The 22,047-nt window shown below is 37.1% G+C and overlaps 1 protein-coding gene across 6 annotated transcripts; it reads right to left on the bottom strand.

The window, feature by feature from the left end:
• Window positions 1–162: 162 nt before the first annotated feature.
• On the bottom strand, window positions 163–21,663 carry LOC127426118 (ubiquitin carboxyl-terminal hydrolase 48-like). 6 transcript variants are annotated; one of them, XM_051672655.1, is made up of 28 exons: window positions 21,657–21,663; window positions 20,753–20,887; window positions 20,460–20,580; window positions 20,124–20,265; window positions 19,705–19,832; window positions 19,490–19,614; window positions 18,085–18,193; window positions 17,832–17,965; window positions 17,656–17,738; window positions 17,356–17,535; window positions 17,097–17,231; window positions 15,368–15,517; window positions 14,976–15,176; window positions 14,734–14,848; window positions 14,494–14,639; window positions 14,281–14,361; window positions 11,992–12,116; window positions 11,622–11,744; window positions 11,426–11,487; window positions 10,815–10,925; window positions 7,195–7,325; window positions 6,962–7,068; window positions 5,473–5,577; window positions 3,304–3,477; window positions 3,084–3,209; window positions 2,714–2,762; window positions 2,583–2,609; window positions 163–868 (listed from the first exon to the last, which is right to left on the bottom strand). In XM_051672655.1, the coding sequence occupies exons 2-28, from the start codon at window positions 20,884–20,886 to the stop codon at window positions 846–848; spliced, it is 3,147 nt and encodes a 1,048-aa protein (XP_051528615.1). In that variant the 5' UTR covers window position 20,887; window positions 21,657–21,663; the 3' UTR covers window positions 163–845. The 6 variants fall into 6 exon arrangements, 5 of the variants coding, with proteins under 5 accessions (XP_051528615.1, XP_051528614.1, XP_051528616.1 ...); XM_051672654.1 differs by lacking the exon at window positions 21,657–21,663 and adding an exon at window positions 21,482–21,646; XM_051672656.1 differs by lacking the exon at window positions 21,657–21,663 and adding an exon at window positions 21,315–21,646 and having other exon boundaries at window positions 14,281–14,358.
• Window positions 21,664–22,047: the final 384 nt, after the last annotated feature.

Genomic DNA, 22,047 nt, shown 5'->3' on the forward strand with positions numbered 1-22,047 from the left:
ATAAAGAACAGCTGGTGTCCAGTCAAGCTTTAAACAGCTTAAAGGATTGATTAGTAACACACAAATACCTCTCCATAGACATCAAGCCGCAGAAAAAAGAAAATAAAAAAAAATTATAATATGTTTATCATAACTGCACTTGCTCCACATAAAATACACCACTAATGATGTAAAAAGAATATTTATTGCCCATATGAAAGAACATACAGAAAAGTTCACACAACTGCCCGCTTAATATTTCAAGTAGCAGAAACTATTTAGGAACATTGTAATATTTTCCACTTTTGGAAGTGTTTCCCATTTATCCTGATCTTTCTAGACTTCTGTTTACTGCAGTATTTTGACAAGGTTATTTACACAGACCAAACAAAGACTATAATTTTTTAATATTTAAGTCGCTCATGCATTTTTAAATATGTACGAGCTCTATTGCAGTGCCATCACAAGCTTCTTTTCAACAAAAAATTCTCAAGATTTAAAGAGATTTATTGTTTAACACACAACATATGAACAGACCATAATTTCTGAATATGACATTGAAACAAATATGGAGGAATTCCGTAGAAATGGAACGTCCTTTGAGGAAATCTCGACCCGTATTTTTTCAGTCATGGTAAGTACGAGCACAAAATCTTGCAGAATGAATCAACATCTTTCAATATTAAAAGCCAGCACGATGTTTTGTAGCTAAAAGACACCTTTGAAGTTGTTGCAACATTAAAAAAAAAATCATAATTAAATGAACCAAAAATGACAACATCATCCCAACAATGAACATCTATGACTAATTCAAGCTTCATCCTTGCTCTGACATTATCAGTATTGTTTCATATTTGGAGTGTCCCTCAGTGTCCTAACAGCCCAGTGCCTGAACAAAAGGAAACAAATACGTTATTACATGAAGTGTTTGATAAAATTTTCCTCCAAATACAGGTACTTTACAGGTAAGTTTAATATGCATGTCAGAACTTACAGGTGCATCTCAAATTAGAATGTCGTGGAAAAGTTCATTTACTTCAGTAATTCAACTCAAATTGTGAAACTCGTGTATTAAATAAATTCAATGCACACAGACTGAAGTAGTTTAAGTCTTTTGTTCTTTTAATTGTGATGATTTTGGCTCACATTTAACAAAAACCCACCAATTCACTATCTCAAAAAATTAGAATATGATGACATGCCAATCAGCTAATCAACTCAAAACACCTGCAAAGGTTTCCTGAGCCTTCAAAATGGTCTCTCAGTTTGGTTCACTAGGCTACACAATCATGGGGAAGACTGCTGATCTGACAGTTGTCCAGAAGACAATCATTGACACCCTTCACAAGGAGGGTAAGCCACAAACATTCATTGCCAAATAAGCTGGCTGTTCACAGAGTGCTGTATCCAAGCATGTTAACAAAGTTGAGTGGAAGGAAAAAGTGTGGAAGAAAAAGATGCACAACCAACCGAGAGAACCGCAGCCTCATGATTGTCAAGCAAAATCGATTCAAGAATTTGGGTGAACTTCACAAGGAATGGACTGAGGCTGGGGTCAAGGCATCAAGAGCCACCACACACAGACGTGTCAAGGAATTTGGCTAGAGTTGTCGTATTCCTCTTGTTAAGCCACTCCTGAACCACAGACAACGTCAGAGGCATCTTACCTGGGCTAAGGAGAAGAAGAACTGGACTGTTGCCCAGTGGTCCAAAGTCCTCTTTTCAGATGAGAGCAAGTTTTGTATTTCATTTGGAAACCAAGGTCCTAGAGTCTGGAGGAAGGGTGGAGAAGCTCATAGCCCAAGTTGCTTGAAGTCCAGTGTTAAGTTTCCACAGTCTGTGATGATTTGGGGTGCAATGTCATCTGCTGGTGTTGGTCCATTGTGTTTTTTGAAAACCAAAGTCACTGCACCCATTTACCAAGAAATTTTGGAGCACTTCAGGCTTCCTTCTGCTGACCAGCTTTTTACAGATGCTGATTTCATTTTCCAGCAGGATTTGGCACCTGCCCACACTGCCAAAAAGCACCAAAAGTTGGTTAAATGACCATGGTGTTGGTGTGCTTGACTGGCCAGCAAACTCACCAGACCTGAACCCCATAGAGAATCTATGGGGTATTGTCAAGAGGAAAATGAGAAACAAAAGACCAAAAAATGCAGATGAGCTGAAGGCCACTGTCAAAGAAACCTGGGCTTCCATACCACCTCAGCAGTGCCACAAACTGATCACCTCCATGCCACGCCGAATTGAGGGAGTAATTAAAGCAAAAGGAGCCCCTACCAAGTACTGAGTACATATACAGTAAATGAACATACTTTCCAGAAGGCCAACAATTCACTAAAAATGTTTTTTTTATTGGTCTTATGATGTATTCTAATTTTTTGAGATAGTGAATTGGTGGGTTTTTGTTAAATGTGAGCCAAAATCATCACAATTAAAAGAACCAAAGACTTAAACTACTTCAGTCTGTGTGCATTGAATTTATTTAATACACGAGTTTCACAATTTGAGTTGAATTACTGAAATAAATGAACTTTTCCACAACATTCTAATTTATTGAGATGCACCTGTATAATGATTGATAATGGTGAGTGTGTTCATACCTTTAAATCCTTCCTCAGGCATACAGACTGGAAAGAGAATTTTCAATGTCAACAAAAATACAGTCAAACATGTTTAAGAGAGACAGAAAAGAAGTGGAAATACAATTCAACCTGTCGTAAACAGCACTCACCTTGATAAACATCATCCATTGCAGCGTAATCAGCAACTGGTTCATCAGCCTGGCAACGCAAAAGAAAAGTTAATCAATATGCCTCACTCTCACAATGAACCTCCCCTACAATTCTGTCTTGGTAGGCAGCTTACAAGGTTTTGAAACAGCCAAAGTATCCGTCTACTTAGCATGAAAACAAAGAGTATGTTTTCCTCCAGTCCTGTTGTTTTCTGTAGCTTAAATGTTAGCACATAGCACTAGCAATGCCAAGATCTTTGGTACGATTCCAAGGGAACACATACTTATAAAATATATTGCATTAATATACTTTTAATAAAAGTGTCTGCCAAATGAATAAACGTATAGCCCTATAATCTGAGGGTTATACCTTAAGGCATATGATGCTCTCTGGGATTACTCCGAGACTTCCTAGTGTGGCAGAGTCGTCGGTTAAACAGCGTCCATCTATAGACAGGTTTTGGTCAAACGGAGCAACAGAGAAAGCATGCATGATCTGTGGATACAGTAAGCAACATCACATGAGATATGAGCTGCAAACAAATAAAATTGTAAAAAGACAGATCTACATTCTTGCTGTACAATCAGACCTGGATCTTTAGCTCTTTGAGCGTCTGGTTGGCAGAGATGATGAGGGCTTTCTCCCCACGCAGTTTCCTGTGCCTTGTGCTCCTCCTGATGCTCGACTTGGCAGAGGTGGTCATCACGGCCGTGGATAGAGAGACGTTCTCGTTCAGCTTCTGACGTTTGGCTCCAACCTCTGACTGACGTATAGAAAGAGAAAAGGACCATGAGACAATGTTGCAGTAAGCAGCTAAAGCCTAGTGCACACTACACAACTTGCACTCGGCAACCTGCGACTCTCAGTTTTGCTTTCCGTGGTGCTGGTGTGCACACTACATGACTGATAGCACACTGGGTGTATCAACTTCACAGCCATTCATTCCCGACTGAAGCCCGGTACACCTGTTATTAAGATGTGTTTTGGGTGATTCGATCACAAGTGTACAAGCGAGACAACACCGTTACCCCTGGTCGTCTCTTTTGACCACTTATGTTCGGATTTCGAGGGGAGAGTCTAAGATTTCATGAGGATGTACTGTACTGTGCAAAATTTTTAGGCACTTGTGAAAAATGTTGTATAGTGAGGATGTCTTCAAAAATAATGACAAATAGTTTTCATTTATCACAATGTCAAAATCCAGTAAACATAAAAAAAAGCTAAATCAATATTTGGTGTGGCCACCTTTGCCTTTAACAGCACCAAATCTCCTAGGTACACCTGAACACAGTTTTTCTTGGTTGTTTGCAGATAGGATGTTCCAAGCTTCTTGGAGAATTCGCCACAGTTCTTCTATCTATTTAGGCTGTCTCAATTGCTTCTGTCTATATGTAATCTTAGACTGACACGATGTTTAGTGGGGGGCTTTGTGGGGGCCATGACATCTGTTGCAGTACTCCCTGTTCTTCTAATCTAATCTTTTCTATTTGCAAAAGTAATGTTTGTGAGTCTAACATTTATATTTCCTATTGACACACTAAAGCTGAAGATATAAATAACAATCTTAAGACAAATGCTTTTGTGAAACATCATATGTGCCTAAGACTTTAGCACAGTACTGTACATCAATTACCGAATGATAATAAAGTGCAAAAAATTTAAAAAGAAAAAGCGATAAAAAAAAAACGGCGAACAGATTCTCTTAAATTTAGGCTAATTGCATTTGATAGCACAAAAGTGATGTTTAGAGCAACATTCTGAGTTATTTTAGTACAGTAACTAAGCTTTTAATGTGCATGCTTCTCATATCTGTGTCCCTATTGTGCATGTTCTTGCATTTGCTTTTTAATTTTCCAATCATACGTTTATTTTCCTTTAAATCTGCACGTAACCAGAAAAAAAAAAGTTTGTTACAACTTTCTTTAGTGTTGTCCATTTAAAACAGATCGTCTAAAATGCATCTTAAAATTATGATAACGATGCCGTGTGAGCGGGTTTGAGCGGATTTCTTCCACGGCAGTGGAAATGCAGCGTTTGGGCCCAAACATACTTCACGCAGATGCGAGCGCTTCGCCAACGTATGGTTCTGTTGTACATACATTATGTGCGCTCTTGCGTTGCTCTGGTGGTTACAAAGCTTGGACCACAAGGGGGTGAAAGAGTATTTTAGGTGCCACGAAACCGGATGTGGTGGAGTCAACATGTTGACAGTTGAGGAGTGTGCTTTGGATTTGCTAAAAAGATGACAGAAAAATATGTTTGTATAATCTAACTTGTTCGGCAAGACTCTCCTCAAATTGCTGCTCCGCCATGGCAGTTGTTGATTGAAAAAAGAAAATCCACTGTCCCTTGCAGCAACACTGAGAATACAGCGCATACCTGCGTTAGGTTATAAATTCCGCTCTGATACATTTCACAACGCAATAAAGTGTGAAATCGAGCTTGCATAGCAAGATGTGTCTGCGTTCAAGTACTTGCGTAGAGTATGTTTGGGCCTTTACACAATGCTGATTGGTTTGTATAGATATGTTGCGCCCTCTTGTGGACATAGGAGACAATGTTGATTTAAAATTCAGAAAACTTGCAGAGTTTTTCCCCCACCTGAAATAATGTCTTTAAAATTTTTAAATAATTACATTTTTTATAATATTTCAGTGAAAAATGAAAATGTAGTTTTGTCAGCCCTATTGATAGCCCAAATAGACAGACAGATATACAGACAACAAGGAAGGTTTTGGGCAATAATTTTTAATTGTACCTCATTGAAGTCTGGATCTTTCTCTCCATCTATCTTTGGCTCATCTCTTTCATCCTCAACATCTGACCCACTCACACTGAACTCAGGGGCAGATTCCTTAATCATCTATGGAGAAATAGAAAGGAACACAGACAGAATACATTAGTTTGTCTCAACAGTACCATCCTTGACCCTTGTACGACCTTCGGGACATTTTTGTCTTTTTCATTTCTGATTTTTCGATCATTTTGGCTGTGTTAATGCATAAAGTTTGCCATAGGTATGTATTTCTGGGGGAATTTTGATATTTCAACCTCAGTTCCTATAAAACATCTATCATACACTGTGTACACAAAATAGTTACACTCAGGACCTTCAGGACAAAAAAGTCCCATTGAAACCCTTTAAAACTGCAATATTTGATCCCAGTGCCATTAAAGCATGAAATCATGAATTCTATGATATTATGCTTTCATTCCAGAGCCCTGGCTTCAAAATTTTAATTTGATAATATTTTCCACTAGATGGCACCATTTTTCTCATGTTTAGCCTATGGAGCAAATACATGCTTTTTTCCTATTTTCTGTTTGCTACATTATAGAGCACTGCAGGCCAATTGAATAAATGATGCAGCTAAAATTGTGTGGGTGTGTTGGTATGGATGTCAGAGTGTGTTTTGCATGTGCGTAGTGAGAAATTTGTGTGTGTGCAAAAAACAACAGCGGTATTATTTAATCAAACTGGCATTTAAGTTAAAATCCTGAAAATCCAATGTTGTTGCAAATCATTGACATTTCCCAGACTGTAATAATCCAAAAAAACAAAAACAAAACAAAAAAAAAATTCCCCTTAGCATTTAGTATATGGAAAATAATTAGTGTTTTTTTCATAAAAAACAATAGTGGCATTATATAAACAACCTGACATTTAAAGGGTTAAAATCCTGAAAATCCAATGTTGCTGCAAATCATTGACATTTCCCAGACTGTAATAATCCAAAAAACAAAAACAAAGCAAAATTCCCCTTAGCATTTAGTATATGGAAAATAATTAGTGTTTTTTTCATAAAAAACAATAGTGGCATTATATAAACAACCTGACATTTAAAGGGTTAAAATCCTGAAAATCCAATGTTGCTGCAAATCATTGACATTTCCCAGACTGTAATAATCCAAAAAAACAAAAACAAAACAAAAAAAAAAATTCCCCTTAGCATTTAGTATATGGAAAATAATTAGTGTTTTTTTCATAAAAAACAATAGTGGCATTATGTAAACAAACTGACATTTAAAGGGTTAAAATCCTGAAAATGAAAGAATATTTGGTAGTTATGATCAGGACTGATGTTGGTCAAAAAAATAACTCATTGAAAGTGTAAAATAATATTAATATATAATATTATTATATCAGTTTTTTGACGTGGACATTTTTGTCCTCGAAGGACCTCCGAGTAACTTTTTTTTAATTGACGCACAAGGGTTAATAGTGTTTAGGGTTAAAAAAGACTTACCGTTTTCTTGTCAATGACTTTACGAACATAAACAGTGGCCTGTGCATATTCCCGCATATCTCTCTGTTGCTGAAATATGAAGCCCTCTCTGCATTCTCGACACAAATCTAAAGGGACGCAAACATTTTAAAATCAAAAATAAAACCAATGTGTCTTTCAGTGTCCCAGAAACCTGATTCAACCGTGTAATGCATCAATGAAATTACTGACTGCATATAGACCACTCATCTTACCCGGCTGAGTCTGGTATTTCACATTGCCGTTGTCTTGCGTTTTGTCGTAAATCCTACATATGGAGATGGCTTGGTCCACGAGAAACATTTTGCTGATCAACTCCCATTCAGCAGGCCAGAGAAGAGCTATACTGTGCATTGACAGACACAAACAAGACTAAAAACTCTGCATAGCAAAAACCTCTCCACTCACAGGCTTGCTCCTCTTATTAAAGAAATATTCTGTGTTCAATGCAAGTTAAGCTCAATCGACAGCATTTGTGGCATAATGTTGCCACAAAAAAATTATTTAGACTCATCCCTCCATTTCTTTAAAAAAAAAAAAAAAAAAAAAAAAAAAAAAAAAGCAAAAATCAACAAATCACTTATAACGGAAGTGAATGGAGCCAATTTTTGGAGGGATTAAAAAGGCAGAAATGTGAAGCTTATAATTTTATAAAAGCACTTACATTAATTCTTCTTTTAAAACTTTGAGCTGTAAAGTTAAATCAATTTTTAAGTCATTTTAGGGTTTGTTAAAATTACATCGTCATGGGAACAAAGTTTTAAAATTTAGAGGTTGACCGTTAGTGGATTTTGCCAATACCGATAACTAAGGAGGTGGAAAAGGACGATAACCGATTAGTTAAAATTAAAATTGATTTATAGAATATAAAAAGCCCAAAACTCACAAGGAACTCTCATTTTGAAATGACAGAGACTTTGCTCTGTTTCAGTGCTCTATAATTAAGTGTTAAGTTTTTATGGCCTATATATGAACAAATTGAAGGTTTTTTTGTATATATACATTTCATCAGATGAGATTTAATGAGGGGTAAGGTTTATTATTATTATATACAAGATACGAAGTTGGAGACACAACATATGAGCTGACGGGACACATTTCTATAGTCAGTTTTTTTTAGCTTTTTGCATGCCCTCAATTTAGAACACTTAATTATCTAATGAAAATAACAACATTTGCATTGAAGTGAGGATAATGAAGATGAGAATGAATATTGTCCATAATGACAAATTTAGATATAGTAAATCCCCACTTGATTGATTTTATTTCACTTCCGCTGTTATACTGTAGAATTAAGCATTTCTAACTGCAGACTACTCCAGCGCCAGCCACAGAGGAACAAGAAGGAATAATAGTTAAAAAAACGATAGCCGTAGATTTTTGCCGATAACCGATAGTTCCAAAAAGCAACTATCAGCACCGATTAAACGGAAAAACCGATATATCCGTCTACCTCTATTAAAATTGGCTATAACATTACACAGAAAAGATTAGTAAGTCGGCCTGTCGCGATTATTATATAACAGTCTGATCGAGGTTATTTGTTTTGATTATTGTGCACTCAATTTCCAATCACATTTTAATGCCCAAATAAGAATTTTAAGCGAATATATAAATGCCATCAACGGTGCGTTTGTGTGTAATTTAGTTAAACTCCAAGTGTCACCAATGTCAACCAGCTCCTGTCAGAAGAGTGAAGCGCTTCTCAAACGCTCTGATGCACGCGCCAGTCAGCAGAGGCTGGCGCCAAACTCATGCGAAAATATAAACAAACAAATATAAACTTTGATAGTGAACGCAAAGCGCTTCGGGTTCACATTAAACGATAGTGTAATGGCAAATGTTCTTGGTCATAACGGGTTCATACACGGAGTGTTAATGACACAGGAGACACATGCTTGCTTTATTTCTGTGGAGTGGTAAAATGATGAAAGTAAATGAGAAATAAATGCTCGTGGGTTTAATCAAAGAGCATTAAAATAACATGTGAAAGTGAAGAAATAATGACAGAAATATTTTGCTATTGCATAATATTAAATAATATTATGTAATGTAAATATAATAAAATATATATTTTTTATATTATATATATATTTAAATTAAAATATTTGTCCAAAAACAACTGTGTAAATGTTAAATTGACCAAAACTTAAGAATTTCGAAATATTTAATAAATAAAATATCTAAAAAAATATTTTTCATGTCATTCACATAGTTTTAAAGCCTTAAAAAGGAAATCATATGTCCCTGTTTTATTATTTGATTTATATATTGTTAAATATCGTGGCGAGCAGGGCGTGGGCGAGCGGCGTCTGGGCAGAGTGAGGCCGGGAAGATAAGTGGTGAACGAGTTCCACCTGTGTGCCACACCGGTTTCGTGTTCCAGTGAGGAGTGGTGGGAGTATATAATGAGAGGAGACAGCGGCAGACGGGGAGAGAGAGATGCACGTGGAGCTGTGTGCGTGCATCAATGTTTGTGTGTGTTAAATAGTTTGTTATTAAAAGTCTTCTTGATTGTTCACCTGGTTCCCGCCTCCTCCTTTAAAGAGAGTTAAGAACCTTGTTACATTGGTGCCGAAACCCAGGAAGGAGGAAGGAGGTGCTGTCATTGAGTCCTCGCCTGGAGGCGGAGGAGCCTGTTGCCATCTGCCTGGAGGCGGAGGAGCCCGCTGCCGTCCGCCAGGAGGCAGTGCAGCTGGCTGAGGACCATTTGACAGTGTGTTCGGAAGCCGGCGAGTATGTCTCTCTCTCTCCTCTCTCTCTCCCCTCTCTTTCTCCCTCTCCTCCCTCCACCTCTCCTTTCCCTCGTCCTGTTCTTACTCACAGGCATGTGCAGGTCAGACCCGGAGACCATCCTGCAACGCTGCGGCTGAGGCGGCAACATTCCCTCCCTAGAAAAAGTCACAGGCCGGAGGAATCCCCGGCCTGAGTTTGGCGATGGGGGTATGTGGAAGGGCAGGGCGTGGGCATCTGGGCAGAGCGAGGCCTGGAAGATGAGTGGTGAACAAGTTCCACCTTTGCGCCACACCAGTCTCGTGTTCCAGTGAGGAGTGGTGGGATTATTTAAGGAGAGGAGACAGCGGCAGAAGGGGAGAGAGAGACACACGCAGCAGTGTGTGTCTACGTGTCAGTGTGAAGCAGTGTCTTATTTTGTGTCACTGAAGAGTGCAGCAATAAATGTCTACGTGTATTGTTCAACCTGGTCCCAGCTTCCTCCTTTCCACCCAACAACGAACCTTGTTTCAAATATGTAAAAAAGACTTAAGGTGTATAAAGCACAAATACACCTGAAGAAATATGTCCATTTATATGACAATTAATTGTGAAAGCCCTAAAAGTGACAATTAAACATCATAGCCCTAAAACAGACAATTAATCGTCATAACAGCAATTATTTGTTTGACAATTAATTGCCAGCCAAATTTCATAATCGTGACAGCCCTATTAGTAAGTGATTTTATCACACTAAAATCATGTTAACAAGCATATTGTTTATGTCTTTTGGCTATACTTTTGAAATAGTGAGTTTTTTAATGCTTCTGGATTGGCCCCATTCACTTCAACTGTAAGTGCCTCACTGGAACCAAGATTTTTGCTTTTTTTTTTTTTTTTAAGAAAAGGAGGGGTAAGTCAAAATTAATTTTCGTGGTAATCAATATTATGCCACACATGCTGGCGATTGAGCTGAACTTTTATTGAACCCGGAATATTCCTTTAAACTGATACATTTGAAGAATTTCAGTGTAATCTAAAATAATAAACATTATATGACTGTTATGATACTTTCTATCTTCAGTTCTGAATATCAAAACTATTATTTGTATGAGAGACTCACTGTTGGGCATCTCCCTGCAGCATGGAGTCATAGGTGAACATGAAGCCACCATGAGGGCAAAGCAGGATACTGTTCCCTACACTGGACACTGGGTTGCTCTTTGCTGGTCTCCTGTGGTGGTTTTATGTATAACAGATCACATTACAATTATTAAAGACAAAAAAAAGTGATCTCTGTAAAACTATTTGTCCTTATTATGCTAGCTTGACAAAAAACCCTTGGGCCATTTTATTATTTTTCATTTTAGACCAAAATTTAAAAATGTAACAACTCTTAAAGTTCTTAAAGATTCATCTTTTATAATCATTTGGACTATCTACATACTATGTATCCATTCATGTGACTATCTATATATCTGTCTGTAAGGCCTATATAAGACTTTTTAATCTTTCAGGCAAGCCAACATTCTTAAAGCTTTTCTAGTTAAAAAAAAAAAAAAAAAAGAAAAAAAAAAGAAAAAAGGACTTAAACACTTTAAACACAAATTTTCCTTTACCTGATAACATGGGTATAAATGTAAAAAAATAAAATAAAAATAATAATAAATATATATATATATATATATATATATATATATATATAATAATAATAACAGAGAAAAAGTCCTTTACCTGATAAATTTCCTCCATTCATCCACGAAGTAAAGGGGCACAATGTACAGAACATCTGTGTCCTGAAACACAAACCATAGTCAGTAAAAGTCTGCAAAGCTGCAAATAAGGGTGAAATACTGATCTGTTGGAAGCAGACATTTAAATGATTTAAAACATCATGGAGAAAATGAAAAGTCAACTTTTGGAACGTTACCTGTGGCCATTTCTGCAGTATGGGCCGGTTCTTCTCCTGGAAGAGGTTTAGCAGTGAGCTCTTCTGTTCACTGGCCATCATTCTGTTCAGAGCCTCGTTCTCTTTACCTTCTCTTTCCAAACTCTGAGAGAAACAGTAAATCCAAAAACCTTCTAAGCGTTCCTCTAACCTTCTAAAATGCCATCTAGGTAGGCAGCTCACTAGATTTTGAGACACAGCCCTTGTGCGTGTCCACTTCACAATGCTAAAGCATGGTTACACCTTTGAACTATGAAACACAAAAATGAATAAAAAAATATATTTTTGATGAAAAAAGTTTGATCAGATAACATGGTAAGGCGTTCATTATATTTCTTGAAGTGCCCGTTACCATGCACTGTTGACAGGGCTCGTGGTGTTGGGTGAATTCTGGGGCTTTGGGGAAATACATTCGTAGTTTATTCCACACCTCAGTAGAAACCAGACGCCTGTCATTCTCTAGTATACTCAAACCACCTGCGGCAAAAGGAAACATCACAAAGAAGGAACATTTTGTTTAGTAAGTGTTCCCAAATGCCTTCAGATAACATACTGACATATATCAACTAGTAATAGATCAATCAGTTATACATATATATATATATATATATATGTAATCAGTAACCCTGGCCACATGGTCAGAAAACACTGTCAATATTTTAAAGACATTTTCAAAAATGTTTTTCAAAAATATTTAAATATATTTTGAGTATACACTATATAAAATAATTTCTGCAAATTTGTCCCATTTGCTATCCTGAAACAGTCTGAGCAAAGTTAATGATAGCAAATAGAGGCCTTCAATTACATAGCTCAGTGGTCACCTTTGCTTTCTAGTCGACCACTACTTTAAAAACAAAAGAACACTTGTAAAAACACCAACAAAAATGTAAATATTTTATTTGTGTTTTATGTTACGTAACACTAGGGCTGCACGATATGGCTACAGAAAGTATCTCTATATTTTTCAGCCTATTAATGATATTTGATATAAATCTCAATAATTATTTATTTGCTTTGAAATCGCTCGAAAGTGATTTAAAAAAAAAGAAAAGAAAAAAAAAATCAGAAGTACCATCATTTCATTCAAACAGCCACTGCAGCCAAGTACATTTAATATTTTAAAGGCACTGAATAAAAATCTATTAAAAAAAAATAAAGGCATGATTCACTAGTTTTTCACTAAATGAAGGGAAAATTAGATTTAATCATTTTCAATTATATGCACTTTTATATTTAGATTTTATATACAATGATACAAAGTAGCTTAATAAAAAGCATTATTTACTTTCATATATTTGTATTAAAAAAAATTTGTGAATGAAAAAGATGTGCAAAAAACTACTATTATGGTGGGATCCAGTCGTTTATTATTATAATACTGAATTATTATTATTTTGTGGATTAGATTTGTTGTATATAAAAGTAATATATTTCAGTCCTATTTACTTTACCTTTACCTGGAGCTTTTATTTTGACACTGAAAATGCAGTGTGTAGTTAACAATAGCTGTTTCCATTCAAGTTGCAAATTTAATTCATGGCAAAATCCATAATATCGCAAAGGCAATAATGTGCAAATAAAACTGCGTTTACATTCCATTTGTTCAAAAGAACAAAATCATCACATCTGGAGAAAATGTAGCCAATGTGACACTTTTTAGAGCACGCAGACAAAAACTGTAAAGAACTTTCTCATGTCTGGGAGCAACAGCGCGTCACACAGTTCCTCCTTTCTTATGTCTTTGCTGCGCAGATCTATAATATGTTTTTCAAAAGTGTCAATAAACCTGCTCTTCAGCACAGTTCAAGTTCGTATTCGACTTATTTACTCAGCAAACTCCATGCAGGCTTTGGATTTTCTAGACACCATTATTTCAGGATGACCAGAGCAACATTTCAGATCCGATGATTGGTTCTCTGGTTAGTCTAGTTATGAACGAGTTATTCAAATCACATCACGTTTTTTTATGTGCATCTTGTATTCCTAATAAATTCAATAGTAGTTTATTTTGTAAATGTGTTTCCATCATAGTTAAAGCGCATTTTTTCTTATTGAATAAAAAATGTCAAGCAAGCGTATACGTTTTTTTTGGAGATTTTATTCACATCTAGGTGTTTCCATCCAGCAGTTTACATGCGATATTCCCAAAAATATGTGGATGGAAACCCAGCTAGTGTCCACATCTGTCATCTCCTGATTTTCTGTTATACTGTGATTGTGCAATCTTTATAGATTTGTATAAATCTACTTCGTATAAATCTTTGGAATTGCGTGAATGTTTGAACCTGCAAGTACTTTTCTTTCATAATGAATTTGAACTGCTCTAAAAACGCGAGCCACACACATGCACAGAATAGCGCGTCACCTTCATTCTGAAGCGCACACAGATCATGTTTATCTTTATTCGTAGCCTTTTGCAGTTTAATAATCACATATGACCACATCACCATTCTGATGTTATTTTGATTAAATGTGCAGCCCTAATGGATTGTCTACTGATGCGCTCTTTAGTAAATATTATGGCCAAATAAAAAGCACGTAAAAATCATTGCGATTTTCTCAATATTGCTTTAATTTTATATTGTGAATATTCTATATATCGCCCAGCCCTACATAACACCACAGAAAACAAACCAACCGTGATGACAAAGAATGTCTTCATTAAAATTCTTCATCTCTTCACCATCCCCTTCTTCATTATCTCTTTTACCTCCATCTGCTTACAAAAAGATAACAAAAACTGCTCAACACAGCTGCATGACAAGAAATACAGCGAACAAAGGAGAATAAGAGATATTTAGATTTAGACATAGTTATGCTATCATAACTTTAATCAGTCTAAATCAAGTACCTTTTGCTGCTTGGCTAATGCTTTTCTCTCCATTAACTTTGTTGTTGTTATGTTTGGTTTCCTCCTCATCCTCCTCCAACTGGTCTAATGCCAACTGCCTCCAACTCCTTAGAGAGGCCTTCCCGATCCAGAACCCTGACTCATCACTACAACACAGCCACACAAACACTTTTTTATGACCTGCAGTAGCTGTATCTGTTGGTGATCCTGATTAAAGTAGCAGTTGACCGGTTTCCTTACCTTTTTAAAGAGGCTTTGGCAAGATTTGTGACCTCTCTGTAATCTTCACTAAGTTGGTTTTTCAGTCGGAGCACTCGACATCGCTGAGCAACACAGTCTCGGCAAAGAGAAGACCCTAAATGCCATCCAGGATGGAAAGGTATATGAGAAAGGTATATAAAAAAAATCCAAAATAATTAAAGTGCAAAAATGTTTGAAAGGATTAGGGGATATTGAAAGCAAAAGGACTATGCAGCCCTTACGGTCTAGTCTGGGACCTCCTCCATAACGGTCGAAAAGGACCTGGGCGGCCTTCAGGGATATTCTTTTGGCCTCACCGATCTTGTCTGGGTGCAATTTGCCATGAGAACACAGGAAATGGCTGTTGTCAATTTCCTTGATGGCCGTGGAGTCATCAAGCCATTTCTTCAGCCATTCCAGGGGCAAAAACTCATAAGGCTGGTCTAAAACACACAAGAGGAGACCAGACATTAATGCTTTCAATCGAACAAAAAAACTATTCTGTTACTTATAGTCAGATAATAGGTGAAACAAAAAAAGTGGCTTAAGATAATTCTGAGATGTTTTAGTTACAAATGGAGATTTTCACAGTTTATATTGACAGATAAACTGAAGCGCAGGCATTTTTACGGACCGTCCTCAGCAGGTAACAATTCGTAGAGCTCCTTCACCTCCTCATGTTTGGCTTTGCCTTTGTCAACGCTCTGTTTTCGCATGTCTGCCATTTCATTACACCACTCCTCAAACTTCTTGTTGTCCTGGTCCACCAGCTTCTGTAGAAAAGCTGAAAACCACACAAGATCTTGAATATACTTGAGGAAAGGCTTTAACAGGGTTGCCATGGCTACTAAGATGGATACAGTGTAATTATTACGATAGAAACATATTTTGAGCCAATCGGAAACTTTTAATGATAGAAATACCTTAAAAAGTAATATATTTATTAAAAAAAATTAACAATTTGAAAGGGTCATGTCATGCATTTTTTTTTTTTTTTTTAGATTTACTCTAAACCCTCGGTTTTCTGTGCTGTCCCCTTTAAGACTTCAATATACACACCCATTGGGTTATGACTGGCTAACATCTTTGAAGGGCAAACACCCCTCGCCAACACTAGTGGAACTGCTTTCAGCTGTGTTTGATATAATGGTAAGTGATTTTCTAGTACCAAATTAGCAATTTAGCATGATTACTCAAGGATAAGGTGTTGGAGTGATGGCTGCTGGAAATGGGGCCTGTCTTGATTGATAAAAAATTACTATTTTCAAATAGTGATGGTGCTACCAGTAATGTCCTGACTATACTTTGTGATCAGTTGAATGCCTCTTTGGTGAATTAAAGTACCAATTTCTTTCTGAAACAGCAAAATCTATACATTATTCCAAACTTTTGGCCACCAGTGTATATTATTAGGCATACAAGATATGGTGATAAAATAATACTATATAAAGCCTAGAACAGTGAAAATAGTCCAGACTAACACAAGCTGTGAATGTGAAGGGTTAATAAATCTGTATCCAGCTGTAATGGACAGTCTATGACAGTGCACTAAACTATGCAGTGTGACCGCTTCAATACGCATCCCATGTAACGGGAAATATGGGATGTCCGACAGTCTACCGGGGGAAGGGATCGTCTTCGACTGTTTCGCTGCTTAAATACAGGAAACTGGGCGCCCCGATGCGTTCATTTTTGGCCATAATATGGGCCGTCCTGGCAAATACAAGTCAGGCTGGGTGATATGGCCAAAAATAATAATAATAATAATAATATTGTTCGATATTTATCACAATATGCATTTCATACCATTAATGGGGGAGGACATGCCTTTCATAAGTTTGTTATACCTCAAGACTGAATGTAAACATAACTTTTTTGCTTACAAGTAAACCCCAAAGGGTAAGATACCTTTAAAGTATACTCAGTTTAGGATGAAATTCTACATAAGGTGTGACCTTTTTTCAATGAAATTCTGTCAATTTCATCATCTTTAGCTGGCATTTGACTCCACTGAAAGACTTTCTTGCTCCACACTCCAGCAAAACAGGTGGCAGTAATGCACCTTAAGCTGGATTATCAACTGCCAATAAACATCACAAGAAGAAGCACTTTCTTGCCCGTGACAGCGATATGAATCATGAAAAAACATTGCAAAAACTACTTGTTTTGAAATTGGCTGAGTAGAAACAATAAATGTTCTTTTCAGACTGGAGAGGGAGTTTTGAGTTCTGAAACTTACAGTATGTTTTTATAGTACAATGTCCTCTTATATGTCAAAATATCAAGGCAAATTTGATTCCTCATGACATGACCCCTTTAAAATGTAAAAAATTTGAAAATGTATTCAGAGTCAGATTTATTACCTGGTACTTCAACGTTTGTCTCTGTTTGATCAACTTCATCTGTCTGGCGTTTGTACACCAACATGTAAGCGTTCCTCGAGCAGTGATAGCCTTTGCTACATTTTGGCTTTCGGGTTTGAGATTTGGCAGTCTCAGCTGAAATGTAAAAAGTAAATTAGGACTGAACTGCAAAGAGAGCTGCACAAATCAGCTGTAAGAATATTTACAAAACTGAGACATCATCCAAAGTACAGTGGAGATAAACTGCATCACTCTTTACCAATGTCTTCCTCAATGCCCAACTGAAGTTTCTTGCCCTCCATTTTTTCGATTTCCTCATCGTTGAATTTGTACCAGTCGTTGGTATGGGCATCTCTAACGTGAGCGATGTAGTGACCAGAGTATGCACTTACGCCGCGATGAATCAACACTGCACTGAGCTCATACGTGCACTTCTCCTCTGAGTTCAGAGACAAAAAAAAAACATAAATTAATGTTCATTATACTTTATCAGATTGTGGGATGACATACTCTCCAGGGAGATTCTTAGATGCATATTAATGCATAAAACGCAGTGTACCTTTTCCTTCCAAAAATGGTCCCATGTCAAGAACTTCTGGAAAACTAATGAAGGTGTTCAGCTTCTTCTTGTGACTACTTTGCCTTTAAAAGAAAAGACAAAGACCATGATTAAATATGGTGATAAAACAACTGATAACAGCTAAATGGAGAGAAGTAAGGTATTATGATAATTACCTATCAAAAACAAAGCGCATGAGCTGGAAGTTGAGCGTGCGGGGAAGACTCTGGAGCTTGATTCGCCGTGTTGCGTTCTGTTTACTCTGACAGCTCTCACAAAAGTAACGATTATCACCATCTAGCTTTTCCTCCTAAACATGGTAAATAGATAACACACTGAGACTTTTAAGATCTGAACTAAAAAAATATGACTAAAAGCTAGATATTTCGGGCTGTCAGCAAAAGAATAGTGGTTGTTGTTAGTAGTCACCTTCAGAAACTCTGTGACGCACTCTGTGAGATTTTTGTGTCCTTGAATGTTCAGTTCCAGCTCATAAAATCGAGATGGTAGAGGAGACTCACGTCCACACTTGTTGCATCTGTTATGTACACCAAAACAAGAATTCCTTTTAGTGTGAACAGTCATTCTACACATTGACTTAAGGCCCGATATACTTCCAGAGACATTCTTATTCGTTCTTCGTTCAGGGGTAAAAAGAAGTTCTAAACAGCCAAGCAACATTATACTGTTTGCAAACATTCAGACATCCGCCACAACACTGGTGGAGGCGTTTAGAAGTACATTTAAATACGAGGACGCTACATGTAAAACCTTAACTAACATGACATTAAAATGTGTTATCTATGACTATATGCCTCATTCTATGAGTAGAATTCACATGAGGTCAGTAAAAGAAGCTGTTTTTACCATTCAATGATGATTTAAAGTAATACATATGCAGCAGATATTGTTTTATTTGTCGTTCACATTCTCAATTCATGATGTTAATATGCTAACGCGCTATATGTGGTCATAATACCGCATATAGAGTTTCAGTTACACTCTATTATTGTAATTTATGATGACACTGATACTGCTGCAAAGATGGGTGTATAAAAGAGCATTAATGTGCAGAATAAAGACGATGATGATAGGCATATCTTACTTTGGGCGGATGTGTGAATGGCTTTCGCTACAGATGGCACATGAGTGAATGGGAACTTGAGAGTATTTGATTAGATTTGATTCCTTTTGTAGACTAATAAAAACAACGCATGACATCGTCTTAAAAAATGTCTCTACGCGAATAAATGTACAGATGTTGGTAAGTTTGCACCAGCTCGCTAGTAACTCTGCATGCCGGTGTGTTCATGTTGACTGATTTTGACTGACTGAACAATGTAAACAAAATCAGCTGTCGGCCTCAAGGTAGGTGGAGCTTCAGGTCACACCTACCGATGATGTGGACCAATGGCAGTAAGAAGGTGCTTAACAGCCTGTAAGAATTTTTCCTAAAAGTTCGCCCAGGCGAGTTGTTATGAACCACGAATCATACGCAAAACCACTCTTTTTGGCCAGATTTTTTTCTTAATGATGTCACACCTGTTCATTCTTCGATTTTGTATGAAGTATATCGGAGCCCTTAAAGGCCAAAGTATACTTCGGTTGCCACGCACAGTATGCGAGTATTTGGCGTTCGCTTGCGGTCAGAAAAGTATATTTTGAAAGGCAACGTGGTCGACTGGGCGCAATCCGATCCATAACGCGGAAAAACAAAGTATGCCCAGGCCTTAAGACTGTAATCACAACTCGCCATTTTAACTCAATTTCAGAGTGACCACAATAAATCAACAGAAAACAAATGCCAAAGCAACATTTAAGTAAAATAACCTACACCGTAACATATGAGAACTGTCCACAGAACTGCTGTTGGATAACATTTTGGAGGTGTGGGTCATTCTGCTTTGATAGTGTGTCCTCTAGAAGTGAGAGGAAGAGTTTGGAGAATTCCTGAGCATCCTACCAACAGAAAGCAAACAGCTGGCTTGTAAACATTCACAGAGTAAACAGCGTACTCAAGCAAAGCATGTTGGTCTTCCATTGGCCTACCTGCTGTTGCCCTGTGTCGAGCCCAAGAGCCTTCACCAGCCCAGAGGGGTCGATATATCGTCTGTTGCTGTTCTGTAGCAATGCAAACAGATACTGCAGATGTTCACATATCGTCCTTGGCTCATAATCTGTGGTACACAGAATAATGTTAATTAATTAGGTTAAATTAGGCTTTGTAAGATTAGTTTGCAGTTGCAAAGACCAGTTTAAAATTTTCAGGATAAATCCTGAGCAAAATTATTGTGAGTACAGTCATTCACCACAGTGCACTTGAAACTCTGTAGTCACTTTGGCTGAAAAGCATGTCCTAAAAGGCGACTAACTAAATATCTGTTTCTACAATAAACTTTCTGTTTCATTCTATAACGTACACATCACATGATGTGGCTGATGACAGGCAAAAAACACCTTGCACTAACCCGAATCTGTGTTGTGCCCTTCTGCTCTGGAATTCTGAAAAAGATACAGGGCTCTGCGGAGATCCAGATTGTGGAACCACACCTGGAGGAAAGTGTTCACATAACAAGTTGCCCCAAGATTCGTCAGGCCTACAAATGTGTTCTGGAACAGAAAGCACAATTCAGAGTGGGGGCATAGCTACCATAAGGGATTGTTCAAGATCAGACATCAAAAATCACAAACAACAAATCACTACTGTGATGATTCGCAATCACAACAATGTTATGCAAGAACTGTTATGGTGTCACTTGCTGTATGGCTTTCACTAAATTATGGTGAATAATTTTTTTGTGTACCTTATCTCGTCTCTCTGAATTTGGGTCATCGATGTTGTGGAAGGTATTTTCATCAATATCACCCAACCAGGACTGTTCCCCAATACCAACTAGACAATTTGGATTCCCTTTACAGTTCCTCCTGTGTGGCAGCAAAAAAAAATAGCACGCTAGTGTGCCTGCTTTTCCACATTTATTTAAATGAAAATTACTGCCAAAAAATAGCTTTAACATGCAGCTTGAGTGTCATTAAAAATAAATAAACAGAAAGAGAAAAGAAGTTAAAAAAAAAAATCAAACTGCCACCAGATTACCTGCATGCCCCTCTCTTGCATGCTGCTACTGCAATTCTATAAGCTAGTTCAATATGTTCATTTGTGATGTCCTCGGGTTTGACTGTCTCTGCCCACCGCCACGCAGCTTTTTCCAGCTGCAATCGAGGTGCCATCCTGTATACAGAAACACACACACACCTTTAGAGTTACACATAAATCCTGCACACAAAAACACAACATACACCTAAATACAGTTACACAAGCCTGGACAGATTTCCACACATATTCACAACACACATATTTGGAGAAAGTTACACACACCAAGACAGATCTGGACACACATCATTTACAAAGAAACACCACATACCCACACCCACACACACATCTCCATCAAGCACACAGGCCTTGCATCACTGGTCCAGCATGCACAACACAACACTTATTTTAACTCATACACCACAAAAACACCTAAATGCCAGCTAATGAGTGAGTTTACAAACAAACATTTGGCAAGCACTTAAAAACATTTAAGTAACACCACTGATTCCCAATCAGTTCAAACACATTTTTATCTCAGTCATAATTTAGACTGAAAACATACCCTTAAAATGAAATACGTTGCGTCACAGGCTCGAAATAGCTGTAATGTTTGGTAAATCTTTTGTAAAAACAAATATATTTTTTTATTTTTTTATCGATGCTGCTAAAGCTACGCAGTTAGCATGCTAGTTGCTAGCTCTTCACTTATTTTCATCAAAATAAATCCACCTGGCTTTAATTTACCAGAAGCCTCTGGATTGTGAAGATGTTTTAATAAATATACGAATTTTAAATAACACTTTATTGATGGTACGTTTGTATTTAGCGCCCTTGCGTCAGCTTTTAAATAAATATTTTTTGTCCCTTCGTCAGTTTCAAACTTCAGTGAGACGTACGTACTTACGCGTGACGTAACATGGCGTCTGACGTAAGGTCGTACGTTGTGCGTGATGATCCGTATAGCTAAAAATCCTTGTTGCCAAATGGCAACAAAAATAATTAACTTAGCCTACATGTCGCATTGTTGGAATTAATAAAACAAATAATAATAATAAAAGACCGTTTAATAACATGCTGTTTTTAAGAAAATTGACACTTGAATTGCATCTTTGTAATGGCCTAGAGAAGATAAATGTTACTCCCCAAGTTGCACTACTATTTATGTACGACTTTCTGTGCTAAATTAAATGTATGTTATTGTTCAAAATCAACTTATTAGAACAGTTTTACAGAAAAATGGGGAAATATGAATGTTGCCATACATTTTTAGGCAGTGGAATCAATAAGGCTACATG

The sequence above is a fragment of the Myxocyprinus asiaticus genome, chromosome 35 (genome assembly GCF_019703515.2).
Source record: "Myxocyprinus asiaticus isolate MX2 ecotype Aquarium Trade chromosome 35, UBuf_Myxa_2, whole genome shotgun sequence".
NCBI classification, from domain to species: domain Eukaryota; kingdom Metazoa; phylum Chordata; class Actinopteri; order Cypriniformes; family Catostomidae; genus Myxocyprinus; species Myxocyprinus asiaticus.

What these genes read in the sequence shown, in the direction of transcription:
- LOC127426118 (XM_051672655.1), bottom strand. Translation starts at nt 20,886, where the DNA reads ATGGCACCTCGATTGCAGCTGGAAAAAGCTGCGTGGCGGTGGGCAGAG. An exon ending in ACCATTTTTGGAAGGAAAAG is followed by an intron (nt 17,536 to 17,655) that starts GTACACTGCGTT and finishes CTCTGAACTCAG; the next exon opens with AGGAGAAGTGCACGTATGAG. An exon ending in AGAGCATCATATGCCTTAAG is followed by an intron (nt 2,763 to 3,083) that starts GTATAACCCTCA and finishes TTGCGTTGCCAG; the next exon opens with GCTGATGAACCAGTTGCTGA.